Source organism: Eubalaena glacialis, chromosome 1, assembly GCF_028564815.1.
Source record: "Eubalaena glacialis isolate mEubGla1 chromosome 1, mEubGla1.1.hap2.+ XY, whole genome shotgun sequence".
NCBI lineage: Eukaryota > Metazoa > Chordata > Mammalia > Artiodactyla > Balaenidae > Eubalaena > Eubalaena glacialis.
In genome coordinates this window covers 105,443,220-105,465,572 of record NC_083716.1, presented here as the reverse complement: position 1 = coordinate 105,465,572, position 22,353 = coordinate 105,443,220, and the positions used below count along the sequence as shown (strand labels likewise).

Below are 22,353 nucleotides of genomic sequence, written 5' to 3'. Positions count from 1 at the left end.
CTCATTTTTCAAGTGACTTACAATGCCACATCTATCATATATCAAGACTCGATATATATGTGGATCTGTTTCTGTCTTTCTATTTGGTTTCATTTATCTTTTGTCTATCCGTATGCCAATAATACCACACTGCCTTAATGATCTAACTTGGTCATAAAGCTTTGTCTCCTTCAGAGAAAGTCCTCTCCCCCGGTTTATTCATTTTAAGTTAAAAAAATTCTTGAGCCTTTGCTCTTTCATATATATACATATATCTACATAATATTCATGTTCATGTTGTGTATATATACATATATATGTACTTAAAGAGTTATAAAATTCCATGACAAAGCCTATTGAGATATTAATTGGGATTGCATTTAATCTGTAGATCAATTTGGAAAAAGGTAACATCTTTACAATGCTTATTCTCTTCTATGAAACATCTATAAATATCTTTCAATTTATTTAGATCTTTGTTATTGTTTTAATGTAAAGTTTTGTAATTGTTAGATTTGCTTCTAGGTACTTGCTTGCTATTATAAATTACATGTCTATTAAATTATATGCTAACGTTTTATTTCTTGTTATGAAAATACAGTAGATATTCTTGTGTAATGATTTTATATGCAATTGCCAAATTCTCTTACAAATTCAGTAGGTTTAATTAATCTGGCAATAGATGCTTTTAGATTTTCTACAATCATAGTTAATTATATCATATAAAATCAATGATCTTTTTACTTCTTTCTCTCCAATACTTATAACTTTTCTTGTATCTTTCTCTTATCATACTGTACTATCCAGAACCTCTAACACAATATTGAATAAAAGAGTTTGTACTTGTTTGTATATACAGTACTTCTAATTTTTCGCCAATTAGAATGACTTTTACTGCAATTTTTTTGAAAAAACAATTTATGAGTTTACAAAAGCTTCTGTTTCCCTCATTTGTTAAGAGTTTTATTTTTAGAAAACTGTGAATATTACATCAAGAAAAAAAAAGAAAGAAAGCAATGTACAGTCTAGAGAGGAAGAATGAAGTCCCACAGAAATCAGAACCCTGCGTCGGGTGCTGGGATGCTGCAGAAGCAGGAGGCCAGACCGCGTGGTCCGCAGTGGAGCTCGCGCACCGGGGGCACAAGTGTGTGTGGATCAGTAATGACTGGGAAGGAAAGGGTGTCTGGGGGTGTCGTGACGCCGGCCAGAGCCTTGGGCGCTGCAGGGCACTGAACAGGGGAGCAACGTGAAGACAAAGTCATCGGAAGTGAGTCCGTCCTTCGTTGGCCCAGGCAGTGGGCCTCGGAGCAGAGGGTGGAGGGGCGGAACACAAACGATTCACCTGCGGGATGAGCTGAGGGTGAGCCGTGAAGGGGGACCGGGGGGTGGCCCCGTGGAAGGGCACCTAGCACGACTGTGTGGCCAGATGAGACGGGGCGGGGGGAGAAAAGAGGTAAAAACAGTGCAGACGTGCAGACCCAGAAGAGCAAACTGAGAATGGTGGAGGTGGGGAGACTGGGAAGCATTTTTTCGTTGTTAAAATTAAAAATTGGGGTAAACAACAAGGTCCTGCTGTAGAACACAGGGAACTATATTCAATATCCTGTGATAAACCATCATGGAAAAGAATATGAAAAAGAATGTATATATATATATGTATAAGTGAATCACTTCTGTACAGCAGAAATTAACACATTGTAAATCAGCTATGCTTCAAAAAATTTTTTTAAGTAAAAAAAATTAAAAATTGGGGTTTTAACCAGAAACTATCACATGACAGAGGAAACTCCGGTGGGGGGGGCTACTGTCCCCACTTCACGTTTGAGCACACCGAGGCACAAGGGCTCAGAGGGCTCTTCCCAGGTCCCAAATCCGAGGTGGAGCTGGGGCCAGAGCTCTGGCGTCTGACTTGCTGTCTTCTTACAAGGGGAGGGGAGGGGGCAAGGAACCCACCCAGGGACCCACCCCGAGGACCTGCGGACAGGGGCATGGGCAGCAAAGGGGAAGAACAAAGGAGACCAAGAGGAGAAATCAGAGGTGTGGGAAGCAGGGGCCCATATACAAGGCTGTTAATTTCAAGGGAAACATTAATTACAAGTTGATGCCTGACTTGTGGATACGTCGTAAGAAAAAACACTCCGAAAGGTAAGCAAATTAAAAACTATTAAAAATATCTTGGTAAAAGGATTTCTATAAAATTGTTTATATGCTTAAAAAATAAGCATATAAAGAGCTGCTGATAATTAGATTCCAAATAAAGAAAGTTACTTACTTCTTCCAGGTCGCGTACAACCCGTTTCGGGTGAACTTCTGTCTTGAGTCGCTGGAATTCGTCATCCAAAACAGGATCTCCTCTATCTAGCTGGGGTTTTCAATCATCAAAAATGTTAAAATGGAATACAAAGGCACACAACTGTATTTCTCGTTGAAACTGGTAGAAACCCATTAAGCCATTGGTCCAATCCACCCATTAAGTTCCGCTGGGAGTGGTGGTTAAAATGATCGTTTTAAGTACACTTACTGTTTAAACATGGACAGTTTCTACAGAAGCACAAACCCAATACCTTCTTCTTACAATTAGAGGATAGTCTCTGGACGTTATTTCTGAGGCATTTAAAATTCACAGAATGGATCTTAGGAAACCGTGTGACACGGGAGTAGAGAGATTTCTTTTAAAAGAAATTTAACCTCCCAGGGAAGCTTTAAACTCCTCAGAGCCGATTATCCAAGTATCAGGTTTTAACAAAGGCACGTGATCCCTTCCCTTTCCTGGGTGGTGGAAGTGGGGAGTCTGTCCCTTCCATGGATAGGTGTCCCCTGCCGCCTGCTCCCTGGCCCCCGAGCCATCTTCCCTACCCTGGAGCCACTGGCACTGCCTGATGGCTCCCAGGAAGGCCGCCGGGCTTGGCTCAGTGTCTCCCCACACCTGCCTCCACGGCAGGAGGGCCGTGCACCTGCAAACCTGCGTTAGCTTTTGCCTCTCTGTGGTTTTTATTATTTGTGTGTTAGGTAACTTCTAAAACTAGCTTGGCTTTCAGGTATGCTGTTCACAAACATTTTTATAGACTAAATTGGAAGAAATCCGACCACCACATTAACACCCTACTCGAAAATGAGAGGACCTACTGGACAGCACAGGGAACTATACTCAATATTTTGTAATAACCTCTAAGGGAAAAGAATCTGAAAAAGAATAGATGTGTGTGTGTGTGTGTGTGTGTGTGAGTGTGTGTGTGTGTGTGTAACTGAATCACTGAGCTGTATACCTGAAACTAACACAATATTGTAAATCAACTCTACTGCAATCAAAGAAAACAAGAAAGAACAGATGTCTATGATTGTCACCAGGGCAGTGAGCTGTCCAGTCCGATTTGCATGCAGCCCGAGGTTGAGTGTGAGACTGGGGACCTTAGGTTCAAAATACAGATTCCGTGGGGAGAGACCCAGACCTCCATGACGACTAAAAGTCAAATAAAATAGAGGGAATTTAAAGAAGGGATTGGCAAATGCGTTGTTAGACGAAAGAGGAGGGAAATTTCTTGTACCTTTACTTAGACTCTACTCATTTACGATGAACATTTCAGAATTTAGCATTACTGGCCGTCTCCCTTGAGCAAGAAGTCGCCGCCCCCGAGGGTCTGGGCCGTGCGGCTCTCGTGCCCACTTGCTCTGCACCCTCCCTCCCTCTCGCTTTTGCTCGGTTTCCTGCCACAGGGCTCGGCCTCCAGCTTTGGTCTGGACCTGGCTCTGGCTTCGCTCCTGGTCACCGTCTCTGGGTCTCTCTTACCTTCGTGCTCTGCAGCTCATGCCCAGCATTCCAGCCCGAACTGGAGCCATTCCCTGCCTCTAAGTTGGACGCCTTTCTCCTCTTTACTACTTTTCAAACTTATACCGTGTCTTCTAGGAAGCTTTCCAGCTAGACGAGTCCTCTGCTAGCTGGACTCGGAAGCCCCACACTGCTTAGCAGAGGTCTCGGTGACAGTCACAGGCAGCCTCGATTTACAATTAACCGTGGGCTGGTTATCAGCCTCCCCTCCCAACTTAAGTGTAAGGCTTTTTCTCCTTATATGACATCTTGCATACAGCAGGAATTCACAATATTTAGTGAAATAAATGACATCGAATAAGCAGTGTCTCTGACCTTGTATTTGTTGTTTACCCTCTGCCGCTCCTCAGTAAGGTCTTTTTTAAATTTAAAGGACATGTGATCTTTACCGAGGTGTACCTGCCTGGGGAGAAAAAAAACCAGCTTCCAGAACCCATCAGAATACCATAGTCAACTTCAGGATGGAGCGTCTTAGCCGTACGGCACAGCTGAAGAGGGAGGACACACCGTGGGGTAGAGAAGCTGCAGAGACCACAGCAACACAACTAGGGTGAATAATGTGTTCCACAAGATGAGGCTCATCTTCTAGTGACACACACTAAAATATTTATGAATAAAAAACCCTGGACGCTCAACCTCAGTCGTCATTAGGGAAATGCAAATCAAAACCACAGCGATGGACCACTGCACACCCACTTGGGTGGCTATGACGATTCATGATGATGATGGTGACAACAATCATAACGAAGGGAAATAACAGGAATTGCCAAGGAGGTGGGAAACTGGAAGCTTCGTACGTTGCGGACGGGAATGTAAAATGCTGCAGCCACGTAGAGCACAGCTTGGCCGTTCTCAAAAAGTTAAACATAGAGTTACCGTACAACCCAGCGATTCCTCTCCTACGCATACACCCAAGAGACCTGAAAAGATAAGTTCACACAAAAACTTGTATATAAATGTCTGTAGCAGCATTATTTAAAATAGCCCAAAGGTGGAAACCACCCAAGTGTCCATCAACTGATGAACGAATAAACACAATGTAGTATGTCCATAAAATAGAATCTTATTCAGCCATAAAAATGAATGAAGTACTGACAGGTGCTGTGACGTGGATGAAGCTTGGAAACACGATCAGTGAAAGAAGCCAGTTACTAAAGGCCACGTGTTCTACGACTGCATTCATATGAAATAAGGGGCAATGCCACAGAGACAGAAAGTGGGTTAGTGGTCGCCAGGGGCTGGGGAAAGAGGACGGGGCGTGACTGCTTCATGCTTACGACGGGCTTCCTTTCTGGAGGGATGCAAATGTTCTGGAAATAAGTGGTGATGGTTGCACAACACCGTGAACGTACTAAGAACTTCTGGCTTGTACACTTTAAAATGGTTCATTTTATGTGATGTGAATTTTATCACACTTAAAACACCTCTGGTATGTAATGTACCCATCATGGAGTCCAATACGTGTTCAAAGTATATAATAGCAGAGTTCCCCGGCGGTCCAGTGGTTAGGATTCTCGGCTTTCACTGCCGAGGACGCGGGTTCGATCCCTGGTCGGGGAACTAAGATCCCGAAAGCTGCACGGCTCGGCCAAAAAAAAAAAAAAAAGGTACAGTAGCTGTGGTTTTTAAAGTTCTGGAGAACTGTCTTAGATTAAAGGAAACTAAAGAGACATGAAAACTACACACAAATTGTATGATCTTTGATTGGACCTTGGATTCCCCACTCCAAAAACCAAAACCCCCTGGTATAAGAGTCATTACTGGGACAACAAGGTAAATCTGCACATAGGCTGATTATTTGGTGCTTCATCAATGGTAAACCTCTTGGAAGTGATTATGGTGATGTTGGAGAATGTCCCTGCTTTTAGGAGCTACGTGCTAAAACCTTTAGGGGTGAGGCTTCATGGCACCTGTACCTGCAACTTGCTTTCAAAGGGCTCAGGGGGGCTTCCCTGGTGGCACAGTGGTTAAGAATCTGCCTGCCAATGCAGGGGACACGGGTTTGAGCCCTGGTCTGGGAAGATCCCACGTGCCGCGGAGCAACTGAGCCCGTGAGCCACAACTACTGAGCCTGCGCGTCTGGAGCCTGTGCTCGGCAACGGGAGAGGCAGCGATAGTGAGAGGCCCGCGCACTGCGATGAAGAGTGGCCCCCACTTGCCGCAACTAGAGAAAGCCCTCGCACAGAAATGAAGACCCAACACAGCCAAAAATAAATAAATAAATAAATTTATACAAAGGGCTCAGGGGGATAAAAGGTGTGTCTGCACGTGTGCATTTGTGCGCGTGTGCATGCGTGTGGCGTTAACCACTGACCCTACATCAGTGTGTGTGCCTCTTACTGGCAGGGTTAAAATCTTTTAACAAAAAAGTAGGGAGAAAGTATTAAGTGAACAACACATGATCAAAAGTGAATTTAGGGACTTCTGGGGTGGCACAGTGGTTAAGAACCCGCCTGTCAATGCAGGGGACACGGGTTCGAGCCCTGGACCGGGAAGATCCCATATGCTGCAGAGCAACTAAGCCCGTGCGCCACAACTACTGAGCCTGCGCTCTGGAGCCCATGCGCCACAACTACTGAGCCCGCGTGCCACAACTACTGAGCCCGTGTGCCACAACTACTGAGCCACAACTACTAGAGGCCGTGCTCCACAACAAAGAGAAGCCACCGCAATGAGAAGCCCATGCACCGCAACGAAGACCCAGCACAGCCCAAAATAAATAAATAAATAAATAGATAAATAAATAAACAAAAAACAAAATTTAGGATGTGATTTCGAGTCTGTTACAAAGAAGCATAGGTGGAAGGGAAAACACGAGGGTTAACAGTGGTCACTGGACTAACAGTGATTTTTTTTTCCTCTTCTACACTCAAAAAAAAACCTTCAAGTTTCTAAAATGACAACGTGTCCACTTTTTTTACAACAGGGAAAGAGTATTTTTTTTAAATGGTCCTGGGTAACCTGGCATATGCCCTATTCAACTGAGGCCAGAACCCGAGTACAGACTCACACAGGATTCTGTGAATTCACAGAAGGGGCTGTTTCTCCTGAGGGGGTGGCAGGGTGGGGACACCGGGGCCGGCCCCAGAGCTCAGGGCGCGTGGCCTGTATGGGCGGCATGTGGGCTTTTAGTTCCCCGACCAGGGATCGGACCCGTACCCTCTGCAGTGGAAGCGCAGAGTCTTAACCACTGGACCGCCAGGGAAGTCCCTCCAGGAGTCTCTGTTTGAACTCAGTTTAAGAGTTTCTAAAGTTACTTCAGCTGAATCTGTACACGTAGATATGCCTGGTGTGATATGGTAAAAATTTGTAAAAAGGGTTCCATTTTGTTTGCAGGAGCACAAAGAAGAAGCCCCGCGTCTGAGTTTGAAAACCTCCGCCGGGAGCCTCCCCGACCCCAGCCTGCACTGCCGGGGTCCCCGCACGGCCTCTGGGGCACACAGCCCAGGACACAGGGGGCTCGGGGTGGGGGGAGCGGTGATGGGGCGAGACCCGGGGTGCCCGTCACCCCGATCGGTCCTGGGCAAGCGGGGTGCACTCTGGCTCTGCCCCTGGTCATGCTTAGGAAGCAGCATGGTTTGGTCACATTAGTTTATTCCCAATGGAAACTTCACTCTGAAACAGAAGGTCCATTAAAGGGAGAGAATAATCAAATTTTTCAGAGGGCATAAAAAGGTATTACATTTCATTGTGTCTCATGGATAAAAAGCCATTACCAAAAACACCGTCACTTGATGCAAATAATTGTGCAATATTTACCACTTAAGGTGATTTTTGAGCTCTTCGTAAGTGTCCTGTCTGACTTTCTGTTCAAAGAGTGCTTCCTTCATCTGTCTTGTTTTTGAAACCTCAGTGCCTTGGTCCAAAACTGAGGGAGGGAGCAAACACGAGTATACCAGTAATCAAATCAGAATCGCTGGCTGAGAGAAAAACACATTTCTAATGGCAAAACGTAACAGCGATCTGACTGAGTTTTGCTGCTGCTGCAGATTCTGCCCAGGGGCTGACTTACGGAGGACCAACTGCTTACCTTCTCTTAATTCTCTAATCTTCAATTTTCCTGGTTCTTGGTTTAGAACAGTTGCCACAGCAAATGGATTCGATAAATCTACTGGAAATCTCAAGTTCTGATATTCGATTTCCTGAGACCAAACCAGGAGGGAAAAGTCATTATTTGCCTTCTCTGTCATTCCTTCCATCGTGGTTCACATAACGCCCACTTTACCTTCATCTTGGGAGGCTTTGCCTTTGCTGGCAGTCGGTGAAAATATACATGTGTCCTTGCCTTTTCTGGAGGAACAACTACTTTCCTAGAAAGAGTATTTAATCTTTCAAATTCTTCTAAGCTAGAGTTGAAAACAGATTATTAAATTAGTATGTAATGCAACAACTCAAGGCTCCTAATTTTAGTTCTTTCCAATAATACCATGACTTACACTCCATTAAATATCAATACTGTATCTAAACTAAAAATCAATCTGAGTGCTAAAACAGTGGTTTACTAAAATAAACGCAAGGTCAGGATACCAGAGCATAATCATATACAAACAGCTGTTCGATGGCTGTTTTCCTTATGTTCTCAAAGAACATAGCAAGTGGAAAACAGGACAGGCTGAAAAATGCTCTCAGCGTCCAGCATAATTCATTTCTGGGCTGTTGGTTTTCCACAGCTAAATTTACTTACCACATTTAAAAACTCTTACATTGATTTATGTTCCTAGTAAAAGAATAATTTTGCCCACTGTTTGTAGCAAGATCTTTAAAATAAAGTGATTCAGGTTAATGTTTGAGATCTTTACTGTGAATGAAAACTGCTTTAAACATAGGCAGGTATAGACATGGCTGCTTCCATGTCTGCAGAAACTGCTTATTTATCATGAGATGTAGTAGAATCACGTATGTTTATAAATGCTACCCATGAAAGCATTTCCTTAAGCAAGAATGTGTGAACACGTGTTTGGTGGGATGACACGTGTCCATGACGTTACAGAGGTAAGATGAGAGATTGCGACCATTCATGCATTCTGACATGCCAGGTGCATTGGCCTAGCGCCTACTGACCCGGCCCCACTGCACAACACGGGCCATAGGCCTGCGATCCCAAACTTAACGTGGCCTGTGTGAGAGTCCTGAAAGGTCACGGCACGGGAGAACCTGTCCACACTGACTGACGCGCTGTGAGGTGCAGGGACGAGTGAGCTGTGGCCCGGCACCTGCATCTCAACAGAGCTCTGTTACCACCTCTGCCGTAAATATCTGGGAAACAACCCCAAATTTCTGAGGGTGTTAAAAACCAGTCTCCTAAAGCAATCATACTCCAATGAAAATTAACAGCAACAGCAAAAAACCCAGTCTCCTTAGGAAGTCTAATTGCTAGTGTTAAGGATGGAAATGAGAAAACGAGAAACTAAAGAGTTATGTGGGATTGGCAGTGCCAAAGTCAGGACATATGTGAGTGCATCCATCACGCACCCAACTCCGAAACAAAAAAGCAACCTATGACGCCTTCAGAACACGCTGCAGCTGGGTCATTTTTCTCCTTGCTGCTGGAATGTCTGTTCTAGCCCCACCTGCAGCCTGGGGAGACACAGTCCTTGAAAACATCAAGAGTGCTCTAAACAAGCTATTAAACTCCAGTTGGGAAACCAAAACATCAGTTAGAAAAGGTCTGCTCCTGCTCCTGCACGGAACTTGGGCCGCGCAATGCGCCATCATATGTACGAACACGTCTATGGAAGTCAGAGTCAAAGAGGGACAAGTCAACGTCCCACTCAGGCGATGCCGCCGAGGAGGCGGTCTGAGTGTCGCAGCACGTGACGTGAGCTGGCCAGTAACTGACGCCAGGAGAATGAGCACTGGTTTCCATTTACATCCAACGCTACTTCTTCATCGGCTGACTCATTTAGCTCTACCGTGGGAACTTGCAAGATTTGGGCTCAGCGGGCCACACGAATATTCTATAGTTGACTTAAGCTGCTTTGGCTTTTTAGAAAAAAAATAATAACATAAATATATAATAAACCATGGAGCTAGTTCTTATTTTGATACTAGATTGTTACTCCACTTTATTTAATATGCCTAATGATGTTACTGTGTGATGTGTACCTGTGCATGAAGGGGAGAGGAGAAAATCAAACTTTTTCTTTATCATTTTCAAAATATTTGTAAGGGTTTTCCAAGGTTGGGGTTTATACTGTGACATTTTCCTTTCCTCAGTCATCTCTTCCCCTCTTGCCAGAAGCAACTACTGCTACAAGTGCAGAGATATCCTCTGCATTGCTGTTGTATCTTAAGTGTATTTTATGAAGGTTCATCATTTAAATAAGTTTTTAAAACTGACATAGAATTGAAATAAAACAGTATATTAGTTTCAGGCATATTAAGTACGCTTTTGATGGCATTCTGCTACAAGAAAGAAACACAGAATGAAAGGAAGGAAGACCTGGGGTTTTGAAAAAGTTTGAAGAATACACAGACGCCCCCCCAGGCGGCCGTACTTTAAAGCCATGTTGGGGTAGCACGTGCCGGTGAAGACACACTCGTACGGCTGAGAGTTGAACTGTGAAATCCACAGCTGCACTTTTATCTGTGCGATCCCACACTGAAAGGGGGTAAACGTCACTGTCACATCCATCTTCCCGTTCGCTGGTATTACTCCTGGGAGGAAAGACATGAGAAAACGTGATGCGTTCTCTTCCTGCCAAGTCCTGGCAAAGAGGCTGACACACACACACACACACACACACACACCCCCATACACTCACACACACCACACAAACACACCCCCATACACTCACACACACACCCCATACACACACACACCCCATACACACACACACCACACACACCTATACACTCACACACACCCCATACACACACACCACACACACCCCATACACTCACACACACCCCATACACACACACACCACACACACCCCATACACTCACACACACACCATACACCCCCACACCACACACACATCATACACACACACCACAAACACACCACACACACACACCCATACACTCACACACACCCCATACACACACACCCCCCCATACACTCACACACCCCATACACACACACACACACATCATACACACCATACACATGCCATACACACACCATACACACACACACACCATACACACACCACACACACACCACACACACACCACACACACACACCAAACACACACCATACACACACACACCACACACACACCACACACACACCACACACACACCATACACACCACACACACACCCCCCACACACACCATACACACACACCCCATACACTCACACCCCCCCACACACCCCATACACACACACCACACACACCCCATACACTCACACACACCACACACACACCACACACACACACACACCACACACACCATACACACACACACACCATACATACACCACACACACCCCATACACTCACACACACCACACACACACACCATACACACACACACACCATACACACACCATACACACCATACACACACCACACACACACACAAATACACTGTTCCCGTGAGAAGCACCAGTATTTCTATTATCTTTATATAGTCTTTTCATTAAATACACGTGAATCAACTTCTGCACGTTTACATTGATCTTATTTATCCAACTACTACCGTAATCCTTTATAATAATAACTCGATTGTGTCAGTTATATAAACATATACCTATCAATCAGCATTGCTGACTCAGAAGTGAATTCCCAAAACCATAATCTTTAAGCTAATTCCCACATGTCAATGTTCATGCTGTAAGCCACAAGGAAAAGCAAGGAACACACATAAAAGTTTGTGTCCAAGTTATTCAGTTCCCTATATTTTTGTGTAATTTGATTCTCTCCTTTCAAATCTTCAGGATGGATGACTGTTCTCTCCAAAGTCAGATATCACACGATGTTTATTTCTCCTTTGTATCTCTGGCGCCAGCAGCACTTGGAACCCAGTAAGTGTTCAACAAACATGGAAAGGAAAATAAAAGGCAGGGAGGGAGGGTGGGTCAATGCCCTAAGTGTGAGAGGGGCTAATGTTTCTGACTTCCACTGAAGGCTCTCTGGTTTGCTTTCTAGGTGGTTCCCTCTGTCCCAGTGCATCGGGTCTTTCTATGGTCCCTGCAGAGGCCTTGTACACACCCTCATAAATGCCTGGCATACCCCCTTCCCATCCATGGCCTCTGAATCTTGGCCCACCCTCTGCCTTGCTCTCTGTGCCAACCGCACAGCCCTTTCATTCAGCCATCCAAGCATTCACTGAGCACTGCTGGGTGCCAGGCACTCTTTTAGGCACTTGAGATACAGCAATAAACAAAGCAAAGTTCCGGAGTTCCCAGGGTTTACATGCTAGTCGGGATAGCAAACAAAAAGAAATAAGCAAGTGAAGATAAACTCTCAAGCCGTGGCATGAATACAGAGCAAGCCTTGGGGAGGCAAGTGAAGCACAAGGAGCTGTCTGAGCGACGGGGACATCGGGCTCACGTGGAGGAGAGCGGCCTCTGCTCCAATCCCCAGACACGGGCTCCGGCACCCCAGGGCCTTGGCATCGCCGTTCCCCAGCCTGGAAAGCCCTTCCTCCAAGTCTTCTTTCAGCTGCTGATTCCCACCCTGAAACCACCTCTCTGCCATCTGTCTCCCCTACTAAGTCTCACCAAAGCAAGTGCCTGCTCATTACAGGTGTTCCCAGCTCAATAAATAAAACTTCAAAGCCTGCGTCAGCCTACGTGTTACAGCAAATTCCTCCTGACGCTCCACCCCCAAGAGCCTCCACCCCCGACACTCCATCACCCTGCGGTCCTCGGGTGCCACCCCAGCTGTCACCCTGCTATGTCTACCAGTCTCCCAACTAGACTGCAAGCCCCTAAGGCAGACACCAGGCCCCAGAGCTCTTTTATCTTCCCAGATCCCAGGCATGGTGCTTCAGAAAACTACAGAAAACCCTAAAGACTCCGCCAAAAACACCTGTTAGAATTAATTAAAAAAGTCAGTAAAGTTGCAGGATACAAATCAATATAGAAAAATCAGTTGTGTTTCTATACACCAACAACAAACCATCAGAAAGTGAAATTAAGAAAACAATCCCACTGGGGACTTCCCTGGTGGCACAGTGGTTAAGAATCCGCCTGCCAATGCGGGGAACACGGGTTCGATCCCTGGTCCGGGAGGATCCCACATGCTACAGAGCAGCTGGGCCCGTGCGCCACAACTACTGAGCCTGCGCTCTGGAGCCCGCGAGCCACGACTACTGAGCCCGCATGCCACAACTGCTGAAGCCCGCGCGCCCTTGAGCCCGTGCTCCGCAACAAGAGAAGCCACTGCAATGAGAAGCCCGCACACCACAATGAAGAGTAGCCCCCGCTCGCCGCAACTAGAGAAAGCCCACGTGCAGCAACAAAGACCCAACACAGCCAAAAATAAAATAAAAATTAAAAACAAAAACCAAAAAGAAATCCCACTTACAATAGCAACAAAAAGAATAAAATACCTAGGAATAAATTTTTTCCAGTTTTATTGAAAAATAATTGACATACATTTCTGTATAAGTTTAAGGTACACAGCATGATGGTTTGATTTACATATCTGTGAAACGATGACCACAATAGGTTTAATTAACGTTTATTATCTCAAATAGATACAATAAAAAGAAAAGAAAAAATTCTTCTTGTGATGAGGCATAAATTTAACCAAGGAAGTGAAAGACCTGTACACTGAAAACTATAAGACATTGATGAAAGAAATGGAAGAAGACACAAATAAATGGAAAGATATTCCATGTTCATGGATTGGAAGAATTAATATTGTTAAAATGTCCATGCTATCCAAAGAGATATACAAATTCAATGCAACCTTATCAGACTTCTAACGGTACTTTTCATAGAAATAGGACAAACAATCCTAAAGTTTGTATGGAATCACAAAAGACTCAGAATAGCTAAAACAATCTTGGGAGAGAACAGAGCTAAAGCATCATGCTTTGTGATTTCAAATCCTATCACAAAGCTACAGTAATCAAAATGGAATGATATTGACATAAAAATATATGAATAGATTCATGGAAAAGAATAGAGAGCCCAGGAATAAACCCATGCATATGTGGTCAATTAATTGGCAACAAAGGATCCCAGAACATGCACAGGGGAAAGGACAGTCTCTTCAATAAATAGTGTTGGTAAAACTGAACAGCCACATGTAAGAGAACAAAACTGAACCACTATCTTATACCACATACAAAAGTGAATGTGGGAAGTGGATTACTTAGGAGTTTGGGATTGACAGGTACACACTACTGTATATAAAACAGACAACCAACAAGGACCTACTGTATATCACAGGGAACTCTACTCAATAGTTTGTAATAACCTATAAGGGAAAATAATCTAAAAAAGAATATATATATGAATGTATAACTGAATCACTTTGCTGTACACCCTACCCTAACACAACATTATAAATCAACTATATTTCAATAAAAATTTAAAACATTAAAAAAAATGATTTCAAAGTGGATTAAAGACTTGAATGTAAGACCTGACCATAAAACTCCTAGAACAAAACACAGAAAAAAGCTCCCTGACACTGGTCTTGGCAATGATTTTGGGGATTTGATACCAAAAGCAAAAGCAACAAAAGCAAAAATAAACAAGTGAGACTATATCAAATTCAAAAGCTTCTGCACAGTAAATGAAACCATCAACAAAATGAAAAGGCAACCTATGGAATGGAAGGAAATATTTGTGAACTACATATCCAATGAGGCATTAATACCCCAGATATACAAGGATCTCATATAACCCAATAGCAGAAAAACCCAAATAACCCAATTTTTTCAATGAGCAAAGGACCTGCATAGACATTTTTCCAAAGAAGATATACAAATGGCCAACAGGTACATGTTCAACAACACTAATCATCAGGGAAATGCAAATAAAAAACATAATGAGATATCACCTCACACCTATTAGAATGGCTATTATCAAAAAGAAGAGATAACAAATCCTGGTGAGGGTGTGGAGAAAAGGGAGCCCTGTTCACTGTTGGAAATACAAGCTGGCACAGCCACTACGGAGAACAGTATAGAGGTTCCTCAAAACGTTAAAAAAATAGAACTACCATATGGTCCAGCAATCCCACATCTGGGTATAATATGCAAAGGAAATGAAATCATTATTTTGAAAAGATAGCTGTACTCCTATGTTCATTGCAGCATTATTCACAATATCCAAGGTATGGAAACAATCTGTGTCCATCAACAGTTGAATGGAAAAGAAGATGTGGTACACATATACAATGGAATATTATTCAGCCTTAAAAAAGAAGGAAACCCCGCCATTTACGACAATATGTATGAACCTGGAAGGCATTATGCTGAGTAAGATAAACCAGACAGAGACAAAGACTGCATGGTATCGTTTATATGCATATCTAAAAGAAAAAAAGTCCAATTCTTAGAAACAGAGAGAAGAAAAGTGATTTACAGGGGCTGAGGGGTGAGGGAAAAAGGAGAGGTTGGTAAAGGGGTGTAGACTTCCAACTGCAGGGTGAATAAGGTCTGAGGACCTAATGTAAAACACGGTGACTATAGTTGGTAACATCATACTGTATAATTGAAATTTGCTAAGAGTAGAGTAGAACTTAAATGTTTCACCAAAAAAAAAAAAAAAAAGTAACTATGTGATGTGATGGATATATTAATTAACTCAATGAAGGAATCCTTTCACAATGTGTACATACGTCAAATCATCACATTGTACACTTTAAAAAGATAATAATTTTATGTGTCAACTATACTTCAAAAATAAGAAAAAAATACAAAATAAACACAAAACTATTTCAGCATTCACAGCAGATCACAGTGGGCAGATATTTAAATCTGAAACCTAAACGTCAAGAGACAGAAACTGGGAAGCAGAAATCAGTTCAGGTGGAGATTTCACTCTCAGAGGTCCTGAGCATCTTTGGGATCTATATCCTTTGGGGTGTGCAAAGACAGATGGTCCACGCCACCTGTGAGACAAATTCCTTAGACCCTTCACTAAGATTCTGAAGGCTTGGAAAGAAATAATATTCCCATTTTATTTGAACCTGAATTAAAGGTGACTACAAAACCAAGGATGTACCAAGAGTCAATACTAGAATTAGAATGGATTAACTTCTGATTTCCCAGTTTTGACTCTGGGAGAAATTTACCTGGACATTATTAAAAATTATCTGCATGACACAAATTATCCCAAACTGTTTTTACTCCCAAATTTCCAGTTCCAATTTACATTATATCAGACATGTAAAAAGTCTGTTACTCTTACACATTTGAAAATAATATATTCAAATGTGGCTTATTCTTTTCCATAACTTGAGAGCTACTTTCCAAATCATCTTCGATCTGAGAACTCTGACAACTTGAGAATTAATTCTCCTTACCTGATGTTGGCTCAACAGTAAAGGCTTGATGAGACCGAACCAAAGCAACATGAAACTCAAAATCTACAGGGCAACTGCATTGCAAAGGAATCACATAGCTTTTGCTGCAAAAAAAAAAAAAAAGAAAAACGGAAAATATTATTTTTCTTTATAACTAGATCTTCTGGTATCAAGGAAAAGAAACTCAGGTTATGTAATAAACAATCATAACCATGAGGACAGTCAACGCTCACACAATAATTCCCGGGTGCCAGCTAGCCGACAGTAAACTAGGCTAATCCTATCAGGCGGTAAGATGATTTCTCCACTGACCGAGGCGCAGCGCAGGCTCCTGTCCTGCCCAAGGGGACACAGCTGGCTAGCGGCAGAACCAGGATTCAGTGCAGGTCCACTGTCCCGACGACAGCTCTGTCTGCCACCTGTCGAGCCGGGCAGCTTTAACCTACGGGTGCTCAGTCCCAGGCAAAGGGCGTCTCTGCCACACGACGGGCCCCGGGGAGCCTGGGGACGCCGCAGAAGCAGGCGTCATGGACAGCCTGGGAAGCCCTGGCCCCGGCAGAGCCTGGAACTGGCCCGTGTTGAAGAAACCACACGGTGGGTTTCGTTGGCCGAAATATGCTGGAGGCTATTTGGTTAGAAGCTGCAAACCAGCAGAGGAGCTGGAGAGAAATGCTCTCACGGGGACAAGGCCACCTGCTCTTCTTAGAGAGCCCTGCGCTTCCCCTGACGGCACCCCCTCCTACGGGGCGCGCTGGGCGGCCCGAGTCTGCGCGACGCCTTTGCAGGAGAACAGAACCCTCCAGGCGTTCGGTGGCATCCCGCGCGGGGCGGGGACAGGTCACCCGGGCCCCTTCCAGCAGCTCCTCCCTCTCCTCGGGGCTGCGTGCGCCCTTCTACACGCCCAGCCCGCCCGCCGCCCGCCCCAACCCGGCCCGGCCGCCGGCCCCCACCTGTCAGCCTTCCGAGGACCCCCTGCCCGCTGCTCTGCCCCTCGCGCCTGGCTCCGACTCCGGCAGAGCGAGATCGCAGGGGGTTTGGGCAGCTCTCGTGCTGCCTTCTGGGAGGTGCCCGTCCCCGCCGGGCTGGCTGTGGGCTTTCCCATCACGGCCCACGCCCTCAGCGGCCAGCGCCCGGCTGCCTGGGAGCTCCAAGTCCCGTGAAGGCACAGCCGAGTCGACTGGCTTCTCCTGCACAGCCTCAGCCAAGCCCCAGAGTTCTGCACAGAGGAGCCCAACGAGTATTTGCTGGAGCAAAGTGAAATCACCCTTTGTCAGGAGGAATTTGGGGGATAGAGTAATAGTGCAAACATGGTTTGAAAAACGATGCCAAGAGCATTTTTATTTGGCTTTAAACTCATTATCTTTTAAACATTTCTGAAATATTCCAAATATAAAGAAAAATATTGAGAAGAATAAAATAAAGATCCCTTTATCCACTACCAACCTCTATCAAATCTTCTGCTTGGGTAAATCCATGTCATATTCTTAGAGAAATAAAACACCGCAGAACAGTTGAAGCTCCCTGCCCCCCTCCCCCTGGGCCTCTGCTCTTTCCTGCCTTCCCAGGGGTGACCGCACCTGGATTCACCATCAATCTATGGATTTTTATAGTATCACCACATATGTATGTACCCATAAAATGTATAATAGTTATTATTTGTTTTCAACAATATGGTTCTAAAACGAGCTAGTTTTGCCCAGCACTATGCTTTTGAGGTTGACCCATGAAGTTCTGTTCGTTCGATTTAACCAGTGATGAGTAGTCCATTGTATGACGACATCATCCTTGTTTCTCTACTCTCGTGCTGAAAGCGTTTAGGTTGTTTGCACCTTTTCACTACTGCAATGTGGTGGGGACAGTCCTTGGGTGGGACTCCTTATGCATCTGGACCAGAGCTGCTCTAGCTATAACCAAGAAATGGAATTACTGGTTAGCAGTAAAGTGAAAATACCAGCTTTACTACATACGGCCAAAACACCCTCCAAAGCACTTGGACCAACTTATCCCTCAACAAGCACCATCGATTACCAGCACAGCAGTCTCAGACATTTTAACTTCTTCCAGCCCGATGGGGGTGAAATGGTATCTCATTTTATTTTCATTTTCATTCCTTTGAGGTTGAGCTTCTACTCATGGGTACCCATTTGGGTTTCCTCTCCTATGAACTGCCTGTGTATATTCTTTGCCCATTTTTCTATTGGGTTGTTCTGTTCTCTTATTAATTTGGAAATTCTAGATATTCATTTTGTCAATTACATCCATTGATATAAATTCTAGATAAGGGTCATTATACAGAGTAATCACTTCAGCCAACAGTGAGATGAATAATTCATAGTTTTGTTTGTTTGTTTGTTTTGTTTTGTCTTACCAAACTCATAGACTCTGTCCTAAATCAGGCTCTACTAGAAGTATCAGTTCATCCATCTTAACACTCTGAGATGCTTTCTAATTCGGAAATACAGGGTACATAAAAGTCGTTACATTTTCAAGGCAATTCAGCCGAACAGACACTCAGGCCCCACTAAGCATCAGGTCCTTTACAGCACTGGGTAGATAAAACTAACATTACAAATTACACATGCCTCTCAAGATGTAAGCAGCTTTGGGTAATGGTCAACGTGAAGCATGAAACTGCCCAAACCTGGTCCCTGAAGATCAGGCCAGTGACTCCCAGGCCACCTGGGCTATGTGGCCCTCCTGTTAGTACCCCCAGGGGTCTGCTCAGAGCTGCCCCAGCAGCTGCTCAGGGGTCTCCTGCTAGAAGCTGAATGTTTGCATTTTCCTGAACTAAAACAAACAAACAAAAACTGCTAGGGCTTTTTATGTATGCCTAATCTGTAGGTAATTTCAGAGCTCTGATAATCCCCATAGAAAAAGTGTCAGAGTATTTGTTTAATGATGATTACATGAAGCCAAGTTCCTGATGCATTAATCAGTTGGAAAAACAAACAGTTCCTTAAGGGCGCAAAATTCCAAGGGCCTTGATTCAGAAAGAGACACAGCAGTGCAAGGAATGCAAATTCAGTGGAAGCACTGACCTTTGCTTTCATTGCTGCTGTTCACATTACGGATGTCAAATTATTGTGGCTGGCTTCCTTCACCATAAATCAAGGACAGTCTAGATTAACTTGGGTCAAGAGCACTTTTGGCAAATATGAAGTTTAGTTTTTTTAGAAGTTTTCCATATGTCAGGAAACAGAATACCGTTAAATTCTGGGGGAACTTAAAAATTATCAACTAAATCCGCATTGCTAAATACAATTAAAACTGATCTGCAGTGAAGAAACGTGAATAAATATACATATCTTATGCCTATTAATCTTCAGATGCAAATAGGAGCCTGAATTAAGAGTTCTTCCATAACTTATAGAAAGCAGTCAATTAAAATAGTAAAGCAGATAGAAATTAGTCCTTTCGGAGGTAATGACAACTTTTATCCCTGATACTTTATGTGTTTTTTTTTTTTGCCGCACTGCGAGGCATGCGGAACTTCTCCGACCAGGGATCGAACCTGCGCCCCCTGCAGTGGAAGTGCAGAGTCTTAACCAGTGGACCACCAGGGAAGTCCCCTGCTACTTTAGTATTTAAACATTTAATCAAACATGCTAAGGCTATGTATAAAAATATATTAAGTATTTTTAAAGAATTATTCCTTATTTTTAGTAAAATCCAACCCACACCTTTTAAATACTAGACTTATATTATGCTCATGTACAAACTCTGTGCCTATTAGAAGAAAAGAGTATAAATTTGCCTCACAGAAAGTAAACATTATAAAATAACTTAATATAAACTCAAATTTCTTTCTTGTCCCTTCTCTAAATAAATGCAAGTACAGGGCCAGACACCACAGTAATTTCTAGTAAATTATATAACATTTGTTTTTACTTTACTCTGATCTTATTTTATCATTTACCCTAAAATCTAACATTGTGTTTGTCTCAGGAGTAATCAAGGATTTCTTGAGAGAATGAATGATCTTGTGAACTTATTGTATATAACATAAAATCAAATTTCCTCCCTAATTAAAAAGTCTCAATGTTTAGAGAGTGGAATGAGTGAACCATCTTGCCATCAATAGCGCTGGACTCCTTTTTGGAGAATTATGGTAATAACTGATAATGTAAGTGAGCAGGACACCATGGGGCCTTCCCGGAACAGACACCCCCCGACTCACGTCCTCTACCTGCCTCTTTGCTGTAGAAAACCTGTAGCCTCCTAGGCTTTCCCTGAGTTCCAAAGAGTAAATTTAATAAGAGAAGTGAGAAAATGCAGAAAGAAAGGAAAACCATCAAGCAAGACAAAACAATAGTAGTTTAGCCATTATACAATCTCAAGGACCTTTAGTTCCTCCTCAAGGGCTGTAGAGAATATTCTGAGCCATGTCCTTTGAGCTGTTTTGCAGATACTGAAGCCGCCGCCAGGTGGGAGAAGTTAACTGCACGCTGCCCACAAGCACATAGACCCCAGACCCACTGGAACTGGAAGGTTGATGACGCTGACTCCCAATCACTGCACCACCAGCCGAGCAGAATGCCCACGAGCTGATCACACACCCCACAACCCCCCCTCCCTCACCCTGTCTTTAAAAAAACTTTCCCTGAAAGCTTTCAAGGGGTTTGGCCCTTTTAAGCACTAGCTGCCTGGACTCCTTGCTTGGCACCTGCAATAAATGCTGCACTTTCCTTCACCACGACCCGGTGTCAGTAGATTGGCTTTGCTGCACATGGGTGAGCAGACCCAAATTTGGTTCGGTAACAATAATAAGCATGACAAATGCTAACTTATTACAAGATGCTGGGTTCAGACAGCACAATAAATTAATCATTAGCTATTACACATGTACAAAACTTTGAGAGAAACACCATCAAGATAAAGGGAAGCCTTCCCACAGAGACATATGTATAATTTAAACTATAACATAGACTATAACATGTCAACTTAGCAGGACTTCTCCTTTGTCAACTACTCACTGATACAGGAACCATTTATAGATCAGAACATGTGGACAGCAATGATGCTTGTGTGACATCCATTCCCTTCCAAATGTACAGAAGACTCATGGGAAAATCAAATCTGAGCAAGCTTTGGGACTACATATTATGGCAGTTTAAAAACACATCTATTGGGACTTCCCTGGTGGTCCAGCGGTTAAGACTCTGTGCTCTCAATGCAGGGGGCCCGGGTTCAATCCCTGGTCAGGGAACTAGATCCTGCATGCCACAACTAAGAGCCCGCACGTGGCAACTAAGACCCAGCACAGCCAAATAAATAAATAAATAAATATTAAAAAACAAACAAACAACACAAAAAAGTCTAGGGACTCTTCAACATTTCTTCTATTGAGAGGTTTCCTTCCCTGGACTCTGGGCTCTCTGGCCACTCAGCTACTAGAATGCAGTGGAATGATGCCGTACTGCTTTCTAAAGGCCACGCTTGGGAAACTGCCATCTCTCGCTCCTCCTGGATACTCACTTCGTTGCCATGCCCTCAGGAAGCCCAAGCAGCCTGTGGAGAGGCCCACGTGGAGAGAACCGAGGCTCCCGCCCTCCACCCAGCTGAGCCCAGAAAATGGCCAGCGTGTGAGTGGACCATCTCAGGACGTGGATTTCTGAGCCCCCAGCTAACTCTGCACAAAGCAAAGCAGGCTTCTCCATCAGGCCATGTTCAAATAGTAGATCCAGGAGCAAAACAAACGACTGCTGTTACTCTAAGCCACTACTTGTAGGGTGTTTGTTACACAGCAGTAAGGAAAAAACGGACCCAAACAGCATTTTCTCTTCCTCATCTCATTTCTCCTTTAGTGAATGATTACCTTACCCTATTTCTGGTTGGAATAATTATTTGGCAATTTTTAAGTCTTTTTTCTCTTTTTGGTAGTAGCTCTTCATATGTCCCGGTCACACTGTGCTTGCCCCTCAGCTAACCCTCTTAACAACCCTGTGAGGTGAGTACTATTACTATGCCCATTTCATGGACAAATAAACTGACCTGTGGGGCCGTCCAAGGACATGCAGTTAATAAGAGATGAGGTGGAAATTAAAGCCAGGACCCCAGGACTCTTAACTGTGATACTATACCTCTCTTCTTGGTCTCTAATAGCAACCA

General features: G+C 43.9%; 1 protein-coding gene across 9 annotated transcripts in view; it reads right to left on the bottom strand.

The window, feature by feature from the left end:
• Positions 1-22,353, bottom strand: part of CFAP221 (cilia and flagella associated protein 221) — an 85,520-nt gene that overhangs the window by 29,122 nt on the left and 34,045 nt on the right. For 5 of the 9 annotated variants that reach the window (XR_009699599.1, XM_061182947.1, XM_061182959.1 and 2 more), the window contains exons 7-14: positions 16,246-16,349; positions 10,303-10,462; positions 8,031-8,151; positions 7,836-7,947; positions 7,565-7,673; positions 4,603-4,725; positions 4,121-4,208; positions 2,252-2,341 (exon numbers count right to left, since the gene is read on the bottom strand). Coding sequence is in view for 8 of the 9 variants with exons in the window: in XM_061182947.1 (XP_061038930.1) it covers positions 2,252-2,341; positions 4,121-4,208; positions 4,603-4,725; positions 7,565-7,673; positions 7,836-7,947; positions 8,031-8,151; positions 10,303-10,462; positions 16,246-16,349 (907 nt within the window). In the remaining variant the exon portion in view is untranslated. Of the gene's footprint in view, positions 1-2,251; positions 2,342-4,120; positions 4,209-4,602; positions 4,726-7,564; positions 7,674-7,835; positions 7,948-8,030; positions 8,152-10,302; positions 10,463-16,245; positions 16,350-17,195; positions 17,419-22,353 lie in introns of those variants that run through there. The other 4 variants (XM_061182962.1, XM_061182953.1, XM_061182957.1 and 1 more) reach the window with 3 other exon arrangements.